General features: G+C 37.9%; 1 protein-coding gene across 6 annotated transcripts in view; it reads right to left on the bottom strand.

Moving 5' to 3' along the window:
- The window catches only part of ppargc1a (peroxisome proliferator-activated receptor gamma, coactivator 1 alpha), a 48,255-nt gene extending 36,288 nt beyond the window's left edge, over window positions 1-11,967 (bottom strand). For 3 of the 6 annotated variants that reach the window (XM_051900019.1, XM_051900018.1, XM_051900022.1), the window contains exons 1-2: window positions 11,771-11,963; window positions 8,614-8,793 (exon numbers count right to left, since the gene is read on the bottom strand). In XM_051900019.1, coding sequence (XP_051755979.1) covers window positions 8,614-8,793; window positions 11,771-11,818 — 228 coding nt within the window. In that variant the 5' untranslated portion in view covers window positions 11,819-11,963. Of the gene's footprint in view, window positions 1-8,613; window positions 8,794-11,770 lie in introns of all 6 variants that reach the window. The other 3 variants (XM_051900017.1, XM_051900020.1, XM_051900021.1) reach the window with 3 other exon arrangements.
- Between the last annotated feature and the right edge of the window lie 297 nt (window positions 11,968-12,264).

Below are 12,264 nucleotides of genomic sequence, written 5' to 3'. Positions count from 1 at the left end.
AAATAAAATATAAATAAATTAAAGCAATATGAATGATAAAAAAAAAAAATAAAAAAAAAGACAAAAGCACATTACAAAATAACTAAGACTTCAACTAAAAAAAATGAAAAATAAAAGCTAATTAAAAATATTCATAAATACTATAATAGTATATAAATAATTCTAAAATAGCACTGGACCAAACATGATGAAAGAAGCTTTGGTGGTGCTTTTGAGGAGGCCGACACCAAACAACATGCAAACTGTCTTGGTTTCGATAGGGAGATAAGTTAAAGTGTAGTGCGTGTGAGTGAATGCGTATGCATGTAAGTGTTCACTTGAGGAAATCACATTATACAGCACAAAATGATAATATGCTTGGCCCAGCTGAACTTGTGCAGCTAAACTGATGGTGTGTTTTCAAATGTCAGCATAAATTTGCAAATTAAAAATGCGAAGCCATCAGCAGTCACCGTTAACACCATGGGCGTGTGTGTCTTGTGAGCATTTTTCTGTCTTCTGAGAGATGTAGGCCTACTGTACATTTGGCCGATTTTATCAATCACGGTTCCTTGCTGTTGCTCTAGTTTTCTGTTTGATAGATTTACAAATTGCTAGACAAGCAAGAAGCAAATAGGACTTGTTTACATGGATGTGTTTATGTGTAAGTGAATGTGTGTACTTGAGTGTGAGTGTGATTTATTTCAGCAATTAATCTGCGGAGTCGCTTTCACACTTGGACATCCGAACCCCCCCCACATACTTTGGCTCACCACTTGTAGCTAGGTCAAAGTCTGGTCAAAATTTTGTCCGGTCATCAGTAACTGCACTCACCTTACAAAGCACAGCCAGTGCTTTCACCCCACAACCAAGTTGTAATTCCAAACACTCGCTGGCAGCATAGTTTCGTGTTTGGATATAAACATCACACGACCCGACCGCACAGCCCTTTTTGGATGACCTAATACAGTACAGTCTTAAATAGGGAGTTATTTTGACTAGGTGTCAAGTGTCCTTAAAATAAAAGTCTGCGGCAATCACTTGGAGTCAGGGAGTGTTCCATTCCACACATTGTCCATGCAGTGGAGAGAACAGTGAGAACTCTTACCAGGATATAGAGCTAAAGGCCATCCAAAAAGACAGCATGTTACACTCCAGTCACCTGTTCATCAAATCAGAGAGGGATCAAGGCGACACTATCAAACCTATAACGTGTTTTAGTCACAGGACTGCTGGAGTTGAGGGCAGAATTACATTGAACTAATGGCTGAAAATTGATCAGTTATTCTGAAACTTGACTACACGTTTTATTGACAAAGGCTTTAAAAAAAAATGCACTCTTTATATACCAACATATTTTACTCATATTTTACATATTTTTACTTACTCATCAAGACAACTTAATGCAAATTCTTATATTTTGTTTGATTATTTACCAGTGGTTTGGATATAGTACAAGGAATATCATGTTTGGACATATTGACCATGGTGTACTTTGATGTGTCTTGTATAAATTAATATAAATAATATTTATTTATTTTTCATATGGATTACAAGTAATAAAAATAACACAGGCTCATATCTACATTTTTGCAAAACTCCAAAAATGTAGCTATACATACAATTCACTGCAGTTTCCAGCTGAAATGAACACTAGCGGTAGTAAAACAGCAACAACTTTTTAACTTTTTACACAAATTATGATTACGGGGCAGATTATCGATTAATAAAGAATTTTTCTTTTTTTTTTTTTTTTTTTTTTTTTTGAGTGGTACATTGCACCTCAAAACACTTATCATTGTGCATGATTAAACTAATGTAAACTAATACATATGTACATTTTTTTTTTCTGACGTAGTAAACTTGCTCTGTTGCTCACCTGGTACAGCATTGCACTTGACTGCTTCCTTGCAGTCCCGTGAAACACGAGTTATGATCTAAGACAACAAAGACTTGTAGAAGCAAGCTGAAATGGCTTTTTTTTTTTTGCTTTCGTTAACACTATCGGTTAGGTTTAGGTGGTACATTATTTTCAAATGCAATAAAGCATTATAATCAGTGTTTGGGAAAGTTACTTTTAAAAGTAATGCATTACAATATTGCGTTACTCCCTAAAAAAGTAACTACTTGCGTTACTTTTTATGGAAAGTAATGCATTACATTACTTTTGCGGTACATTTTTTCTCACCTGGGCTGAGCTTGCTTGTTTTTTGTTTTTTTAATAACAACAAAAAAGTTCTATTTTTGGCAAATGTAAAGGCCCTTTCACACCAAAAGTGAAATAAGCTTCAGGCTGATCAGAAATGTGATGTTTATCTAAAGTCATTTTTGCTTCTTAGTATGGTTGAACTGGATCATCGAAGGCCATAAGCAAAGACAATGGTTAATAAAGTAAGATTAAATACATAAAGTATATTTGTTTCATTTAATACATTTAATTATTGCAGGTTTGTGCAATATTCTGAGATTGCATTTCACTGTTTCATTTTGAGGAATACTGACACTCTTTTTTTGCAAGTGAGATGAGTAAATGCTCACATTTAGTCTAGAACTACAATAACTGTCATGTTTACACACAACACCTCTGCACTTACTCTCGATTTCTCTCAAAATGGGAGCGCTGTCAGTCAATACATGGGAAAACAAATTAACTTGTGTTACTTATTTGAAAAATTAACTTAGATATTTAGTGGTAAATTTAAAAAAAATAATGCGTTACCTTACTAGTTACTTGAAAAAAGTAATCTGATTATGTAACTCAAGTTGTAATGTGTTACCCCCAACACTGATTATAACCTTTTAGCGTCACTCACCTGACATTTCTTTTCTGAACTGGTGTGATACGTACAACAACCAGCATAATAAATATGTTGTCAGATTCATGTTGATCTATTTCGGATAGAACTGAATGTGCTTTTAGTGCCACTCACTTGGATATTTCACTTTGAAAGTTCCACGAAACATGCAAGCAGCAACATCATATCTTATTTTGTAAAAAAAAAATCACCACAGACATGTTTTTTCAAATGAGCCTAAGTTGAATAAAAATAAATTACATTGTACAGTATGTAAACATGGTAATCAGTACCATGGTGTTTGCGTATAATGATGTTACCTTTTTTGTAAGCACAAAAGCTACAATATATGTCACAGCAGCCTGATACTAAAGAATTTGCCATGGAATGCATTTAATAGTCTGTAAATATCCTAAAAAGTGCTATCTAAAGTGGTTTTGCTTTTGAAATTCCTGAAAAAAGGGTAAGATAACATCCTGTATGATAAACTTGTGCACAGCTTCACATTTATCACTATGCATGAGAACTAAATGTTACATTTAGTGGCTTAATACAAATGTAGCAGCCATACACTTTTAACCAATGCCTAAAAGAGCAAATCTATTGGACTCAAAACATGGTTTTACATGTCTGAGTACTTCTAACCTCCCTACGGCCCTGTTCCCAAGAGAGGGGCTGCCGGTGACAGGCTGACCGTGCTGTCAGGCCCTCTCCCTGGGGCAAAGCGAGCTGCCTGTCGGCCCCCACCTCCAGAGATCCATTTTAGCCCCCGAGATGCGCTTGATAACTAGGGCTGAACTGCCACTGAAAGGCATAAGCCGTCACGTCACACAAAATCTCTAGGCTGCGTTTCCCTGCCCGCTGCTATCGCTCACTCTCATCTGCCTGCCGGCTTGCCCCACACGGCCCTGCAATAATGGAACATCATGTACAAAATGTCAGGAAAGCGTAAGACATGAAATAATGAATAATAATAGTGAGAAAAGCTTTGTGTCGAATGCGAGCGTGTTTAAATGTACATGCCATGTGTCTGTTGTGCATATCCGAATATACATAAGCATATTTGTCGTGCTTTTATGTATATGCAGCTGTAATTGTCTGTTTTTGCATCAACCCTATAAAGCCTACTGATATGCAAATTTCTAAATCCTCTAAATTATCACCATAATCAAAACATAAGAAAAACCTGTTTACACAATCTACTACAGGCCTTCTATTGTCTGATTGATAGTGTGTAATCATATTTCCCTTACAATAGTTTATGCATTTTTAGCAACTAAAAGGCCTTTTAGTATAATTGTAAAAACATCCCTCTTCAGGTCATGGTACATGTGTCTTTTTGCTGTGAAATTTTTAAGCAAATGCAAAAATAACTTTTATATTCTTAGTAATATTCCAAGATGAACACTGACTGGATTGAAGCAACTCTGAGAAACATTTATTTGTTTATCTCTCAATCATCAATGTATTGCACTTGCCGCCCCCCCCACAATAAAAACTAGAGAGCTTTGATCATAAAACTAAGCATTTTTTTATTATCATCTTACTGAGACTGATATTTATACGCATTTTATGTAAGTAGTCTGAATTTCATCTTACTTTTCAGCCATATAAATAAAAATATTAAAACTGCATATTTTGCTCAGTTTGGGTCTAAAAGTGAGATTTTTTCCTCTTCGAGTATGAGCTCCATGTCCTATATCATACTTTAGGAGTCATATGCCTGACATAACAAATATGATATTCAACAAAAGACACATAGGCTGAGTTCAAAAACACAGGCAGCTAACTTGTTGCCTCGCTGCCGTTATCAGGCAATGACTTTGCGCATGAAGGTACCTCTCGAAACTGATTTCGGACAGACTTCTGAGGCAGTGTAACGGTTCAATGATCTACAGCAAAATAGCGCAAGCTTTGGTGAGAACTAAGCAAATATTTAATTACTACAGTAGTAATTTTTCACTTGAAATGACATCAGAAGTGGAAAACGTTGGTCAAAAATGTACATTTACACACAAACTGACCACCAACCGCAACATTCAGACGCCATCTTTATTTTTAGCTCAACTGCCACAGAATGGAAAGAACGGGATTGTGGGATATCAAAGGCAGTGAAAGATACATCAAAAATCGATCAGATGAAGGTATCTCAGGAGACAGGAAGTGAAGCTAACATTAGATTCAGGCATGCCTTGATGCCTTCCTACCTTGGAATGCATCCTCCGAAGGCAGCATTTTTAAGCTTTCGGACACAGCCATATGCTTTAATGCAGGGGTCTGCTCCTGGGGAGTTACCATTCTGCAGAGTTCAGCTCCAGCCCCAATCAAATACACATGAACCAGCTGATCAAGGTGTTCAGGGTTACTTGAAAATTACAGGCAGGTGTGTTGGAGCAGGGCTGGAACTGAAGTCTGCAGGAAAGTAGCTCTTCAGGAGCAGGGTGGAAGACTTCCCATGAAATCAAAATTAAAGTTGTTTGGCTTCTAGTATGAACATGTTAGCCTTACTGTTATGTATAAGCTAGTGTGCTCCAAAACAATGTCTAAATTCGCATTTAGAAGGTATAAGCATTCAAAACTTGCAACACTCACTTCCGCCAATAAGAATCAATGATTTTGATGACATCACTCTGCACATCAACTTCTCATCAGATCTTCTGTTCAATCAAATGCTCTCTAGAATCTAAAATCCCACCCCCAACATTATAAATAGATGCTGAATCTGCGGCTAAAATCGGTCTCTTGTTCACACATTTACTATTTTCTAAATGGCGAATGGGACAGGGAACTATTCAGACAGTGTAAATATGCTTTCCATCGGGGCGAATTAAGTCTGGTTTCGCGTTAGTGTCATGCGAACCACTGCAGCACACGCAGTCTGCTCCAGTCTAGAGACACGATAGCACAGAGCAGATCATATGCGCGAGTCATCCCAGAAAAACTATCGGACCCATTTGTATTCTGCACAGAATGCATTACTTTAAAACGATATGGAGGAGATTAGAAGGAGAAACGGTTAAAGATTAGGAGGAAAATGCGGCTTTACTGAGCTCAACGGCTCTGACCGAGCTGTGATATAAACAAAAAGCAATTGGCTATTTTAAAAAAGGGGAGGAGCTGTTCGATCTGTCCCGCCTTAACTGTCTTCTTGTTTCATAGGAAATTACATCAACACATTGAATAATGCTGCGCATCCCAAGGCACTTCAGTGGGCCTTTAATGTAACTTTAATGCGCAAATAAATTTTTTTAGATTATTAAAACGGCCTTGTGTTCTCTCAGACCCTAAACAGCACATGCGCACTGAGCCTCTATATCCGTGTGTGGCCTGCTTGTTGTGTGACATCAGAGGACTCACCAGGCCACCCATTAACTATACTGCAGTCAGACAGGTTAAGAAAACATTGCCAGGGATTTTGAATGAGTGCAGGGGGAGGAAGAGGAAAAGTTCTGCCAACTAGCTTTACACAAGAGCTGGCCATTCATTAACCTGTCTTCACTCTGCTCTTGGGCACTGTACTGACCCACATAGGCCAGTATTGGAAATGCATATACAATACACACATTCATCACTATTGACACCTCATGTCCCATCTCACTGAACTAGGATCAGCTGCTTTAGCACCTTGTGCTTATTCTGTCACCACTAAAATTTTAAATTAGACAATGAGGATCTACAAAAAAAAAGAGCAAACACTCAAAAATATTCTATATCTACACAAATTTTAAATATGCTTCTATAACAGGAGCAGTAATGCATGTAAATTATTAACATGTTTAATTAACATACACCTACACACAGTATTATTTTTATCTGGTTCACTGGCACTTGTATGTGGGCCCCATAAAATCATTCTCTCACCACATGGTCCAGGATAGGAATGTGGAAGAATTCCCTATCACACAATGACATAAAACCTCAAAACGCACAACAGACCCTGCACTATATTTGCCAGCACTCAGAGCAATGTGGCATTATCATTTCTCTTCTCTATCTTTCCAGATAAGACAATGAACTAGCCAGGGCCAGTGCTGCTTTGTTTTAGCCGCCTCATTTCTTTTCCTATGGACTTTGCTTCCTTTGTCAGTGACGAAGAAGCGCAAGTGTAACAGGTTTAAAGTTTTACCTCTTCCATTTTTCAACATGACAACCTTGGGCAGGAACAAGCCGGTTAAAAGTGGACCATCTAGATTAAGGTAATGATTCAGATATGAGATCAGTTGTATAATTAAAATGAACCACAATAGTGATGGTGACTAAGTTGAATGGGTCAGATTTTGCCTGATTTGTTCACTGGGAGATGGCACCATCACCGCCAGAGTGCAACAGTCAGGTTCCATAAGTAAAAATGCCATTCATTTTCTGCATTTATTTATAAGTTCTGCAACTTATAAACCTTTAAAGACAGACTTATGAGCAACACTGTAAAAATAAATGCTGTTTTAAACTTAAAAAAGTAAGTGTTTGTGCTGCCTTAAAAATTTAAGTTTAGTCAACTCAAATAACCAAGTTGTCACTTAGTACAACTTCACATTTCAAGTTGACTAAACTTAAAATTTTGTGGCAGCACGAACACTTACTTTTTTACGTTGAAACAACATTTTTTACAAGGTATATGCTTGTTGAAGCTGTCAACTTCTTTTTAAAACGATTGTGTTCAACAGTGGAATTCCTGGTGAAAAACTACATTACCCATGATTCTGCAAAGAAATCTCCATCAGAAAATTGCAACAAGCAAATCACACCAAAAGAATACTTTAGCACCCACACACTCCAATGAAGCGCTGCTTTCAATACTCCCTAAGCTCTCAAACTGCTTAAATATTAGTATGCATAATATGCATAATTTGCATTTTCTCCATCAATTTGCACAAAAAAAAACAAAAAAAAACATTCATTTTCTCCATAGGGATAAGGGGATTGATTTTGAACTTATAAACCTTTAAAGACAGACCTGTGAGCTACAAGGTAAAACATATATGCTTTTGTTAAAGCTGTCAACCTTTTTTTTTTTTTTTTTTATGATCTTGTTTAACAGTGGAATTTTACATTACCCATGATTCTGTAGAGAAATCTCCACCAATCAGAGAATTGCAACAAGCAAATCACACCATAAGAATACTTTAGCGCCCACCCAATCCCATGAAGCACTGCAAATGAGTCATACTCTCAAACTGCTTAAATATTACTATGCATAATTTGCAATTTCTCCATCAATTTGCAATTTCTCAAATTTCACTATCGTTTTAATTTATGTCATTCCCAATGCGTCATATGAAGTTCTTGTGTTTTTGTCTGATTTTTAAATATTTTTTGCTTTTGATCAAAGTTTGTGATGATCGTAGCTGGTTGGTTTGGTTCATGGTTTATAACTCCTAAACAAACTTTTTTTTTAACATCCCTATGGAAAAAATACTTCCAGAACCAAGGTTGCTCAAAAAGTGGGCAAACACTGTCACACTCTATTATTACTGACCATTACTCTGGAACATCAAGAGGAATGCGCATTTAAACAGCCATAAATTTCAGTGCATTGGGCCCAAGATTGTAGTAAAAGGTACAAACACTGACCTTAAGTACTGGGCAAAGGTTGGGTGCTTATCATGATACCTCACCCCAATTATCAGACAGCATGGGTGAATGCACATTCCCAATGAGTAAAGCTCTGTTATTAACTAATAAACAGCACTGATTGGAAAGGCCATCTTTGAAGAATTCCACACTCACAGTTACAATCTCGCACAATAAACTGCATGAGGCTAGAATCATATCTAATTTTATAAAAGACAAGCATGCATGATCAGATAAGTAAAGATCACAGCACAATGACCCTCTTTACCTCAAACAGGTTTGATGCCTCATTGCCATACTGACTGGAAATGATTTCTGATTGGTCGCTGTACCACTTGAGTCCTCCCAGAAAGCTATCTGCATCGAGGTCACTGACATCCAGCTCAGAGAGGTCAAGCTCAGGCAGGTCAGGGCAAAGGGGCTGGTCTTCACCAACCAAGGCAGCACACTGGAAAAGAGAAGAGATTGTTGAGCACATATTTGCCAAGATGTGTTAAACATTTTCATTCAGCGCTTATGTAGAAATGAGCGCTTAGTTTCCAAAAAAGGCTTGGCTTGACATACACCACTATTCAATTCAGTCATGATGTAATCTAATTGCAGGACTAGTTATAAAGATAGTATAATTGTTCAAATGGAATTTTACCATTGGTTAACATTTAGTGTTTACTCTCTAACTTTGCAGCAGCTGTGTGAGCTCAAATCACAAACTATAAACAGCATCAAATTGCTGATGGTGGGATTAACAGATATTAAATCATTCAGTACTGGTCAGGCTTTGCAAAACAGTGTATATGGACAGCATATATTCCTAGATTAAGCTTGTAAACCTATTTCTTTTTCATTGTTTTCATTTATTTATTTATTTATTTTTAAACTAAAACCTATATTTGTATTGCTTTTGATTTTTTAATCCAATAAGTAAAACTTTTGCAATGATGCTTTGTCATGACGTCATGCATAATAATGCTTAGATTCTTCAGAATAAGGCATCTTTGTTTTTTTTTGCATTTCTACAGTATCTCTAAATCTGACAATATAAAAAAGAAATGTTCTTGCAATATGGCATTTGAACCAGTTTAGTATTCAAGATGAGACAATGTTTTAAAATGCACCCATCTTTTTCCTTGAACAGAATTATTTAAATGCAAAAAATGAACTATGTGAAACACTGAAAGTAAAACATTACATTTCCATAAAACAACTATTTGAGCAGCCATAAAAAATGAATCACTGTACACACTGACTTAATTCTATCAATTTAGAAGTCTTTATAGGCAAAACTTGCGCCACAGCATGCACCACAATATCTCAAAACTCTGCACCTGTCTATTTGCACAGTGTGTGACTGATGTAACCACCAATAGCTCATCCTTTATTTGATTCACAGGGAGTGTAACTTGCCTACGTAATTGCGACCTGTGTGACTAGCATGAAAAAAAAAAAAAAAAAAAAAAAAAAAAAAAAAAAACCTCTATTCACTGCTCAATTGAATAACCAGTACTCATTTGGGTTTCATTATCACGAACTAGAGGTGTTAGATATACAAAGAAACGAATGATACAAACATAAATCTAACCAAATAGCATATTCAGACGCGTTTGCTGCATTTAGGAAACCACAACAACAACATAACCAACCAGAAAACAAATAATTCTGTGATTGGTTGAGAGAGGGGAGGGGCGGACCGTCGTAGGGAAGAGCGCCACAGCCACGCCCTCTGATTGGTCAGAATACTGTACTTCATATCAATGAGTACGTTGTGAGTAAAATAGAGGCGAGGTAACAGCTAAACCAGCAGCAGCGGAGAGCCTGTGCGCACAGGTGTGTAGAGTTTTGACAGACGGCGGAGGGTGCTGTAGAGTGATGCTTTTAGTGAACAGCGAAATGTTTATTTTGAACAATTGTCGAAATGATTCTATCACCGCGCATTAACTACTGATACTGCGTCCCAAATCATATTACTCTGCTCTTTTCTCGGTAATACTGACACAATGTAACATAACAATATGTAGCTAATCTGCCTAAACGAAAAGCGAAACTTTGCTCAAAAGCATCACGATAGTTTGTGTGCCAAGCAGCAAAAGAAATCAAAGATGATTCTCACACTGTATCTGATTTAGTTTAGATCTATTTATGACACAAATCATGTCCTTCCGCTGTCACAGATTTATAGACGCCAGGCAAACCGGTTAATGAGATAAAAATGAGATAAAATCGCATGCATCAAATGCTCCTGCCTCGACATCCCCTCGTTCCTCTCAAAAATACGGACACGCTTAATCACGAGCACACGCAGAGAGAGAGAGAGAGAGAGAGAGAGAGAGAGAGAGAGAGAGAGAGAGAGAGAATCTACTTGCGTTGGAACTGATATGATTACAATTGGAAACGAGAAGCAATTTGCTGATTGTGTTTAGATGGATTTATGCTCCGACTGAGACACTTAACTAACCTTTTAAAACGAATATAATAATAGCGCACGTGCATATACACTGCAACGTAGACAGGTGCCTATGCGCAGCGATATATTTCTATATAGTGAGTAAAAAGTTTCAGCTAAGCATGCTGAAAGCACTGCTTTATGAATAAACCAATACGCGATAGATAGACTGCACTGATACGTAGCCAACGTAGCCTACATGAAAGTGCGTCGTTATTATCGTTATCTTACATTTCGCTGAGCGAAACATATAAAACATGTTTAAACAAACCTAAAATGTCCCGAACAGCATGTTTTAATGATTCGTTACACAGCTATGCAATCGTTATTAATGTATTGCACTGGAGCAACACTTAACCTTGCGATGAGGTCTTGCTAAATACAAAGTAAACGAGGTTCAGCAGCTTTTTTTGCCGATTTCCTGCACATTCTCCAGTAATAAATCCAGCACGCGCTCCGTCCGCATGCATGCAAATAGCCTTCTTCGAGACTGTATCTGTTTTCTGATAAGAAAGTTTCAATGTACAATACCTGACGCGAGTACATTTTAGTAATTCCAGCACATCGGCAGTGGCACTAGGCTCTCACTGAAGCAGATACCTGTCTCATCATCACCTGCGTTACAGCGAGCGAGCGCACTCCATCCACGGGCATGTCAACAATTTCCCACGACAAGACATCCTAAATAGACTGTCACTGTTCAACTCCGACACGGCTTGAGAAAAGCCACACGCTACCACCAGATAAATCAAAGCACACACAATTTCTGCCAACATATTAGACTTTCTCACAACCCGGTGTATTCCCGTGCATTCAGAGCGTCCGTGTCTTCCGTGCATCTTACAAGAGCGGTCGACTTCATATAACGGGGAACTACGACCGAAGCCAGTCTTGGACGTTTACTGCGCTCCGTTTCCGTCTCCTCAAAAGAAAAAGAAAAAAAGTGTTCCAGCCCTGGAAAAATAAGTTGCACATCAGTTCTCACCTCTAGTTCTCTCCACACCGAGTCCTGATTACACCTGTCCCACGCCATCCAGCCCCTGAATGACGGTACGAAAAAATAAAAAATAAATCACGGACAAAAGAGAAAATCCACTCGTTCCCTCGCGCCCCTCACTGACAATGAACCGAGGGCACCTGTCTTACAACTGCTTTCCATCACATGACAAAGCTATTAAAAGTAGGCAGGGGAGTGACTCCCCTTCGCTGTTACTCGCCAATGACGTACTGTAAGGAGGGCGGAGCCTGGCACGCGCATAGTAAATCTTCCCAACTATAAAACCACTCGCCCCTCTCAACATGCCTCTAGTAACAGCTAGGGTTAGGAACCAAGAACCGGTCCTGTTTAATAAATATGACTGAAACTGAATGATTTTCTTGACTTTCGATTGCATTAACGTCTTTCAAACGTGCGTTCTTCCTCCGAGGCTGACACGATATGTATTAAAATACTCTGATTATTCAGCGCCACAGCACCGC

This window comes from Ctenopharyngodon idella, chromosome 7, assembly GCF_019924925.1.
Source record: "Ctenopharyngodon idella isolate HZGC_01 chromosome 7, HZGC01, whole genome shotgun sequence".
NCBI classification, from domain to species: Eukaryota; Metazoa; Chordata; class Actinopteri; order Cypriniformes; family Xenocyprididae; genus Ctenopharyngodon; species Ctenopharyngodon idella.
This window is presented reverse-complemented; position numbering and strand designations above follow the sequence as displayed.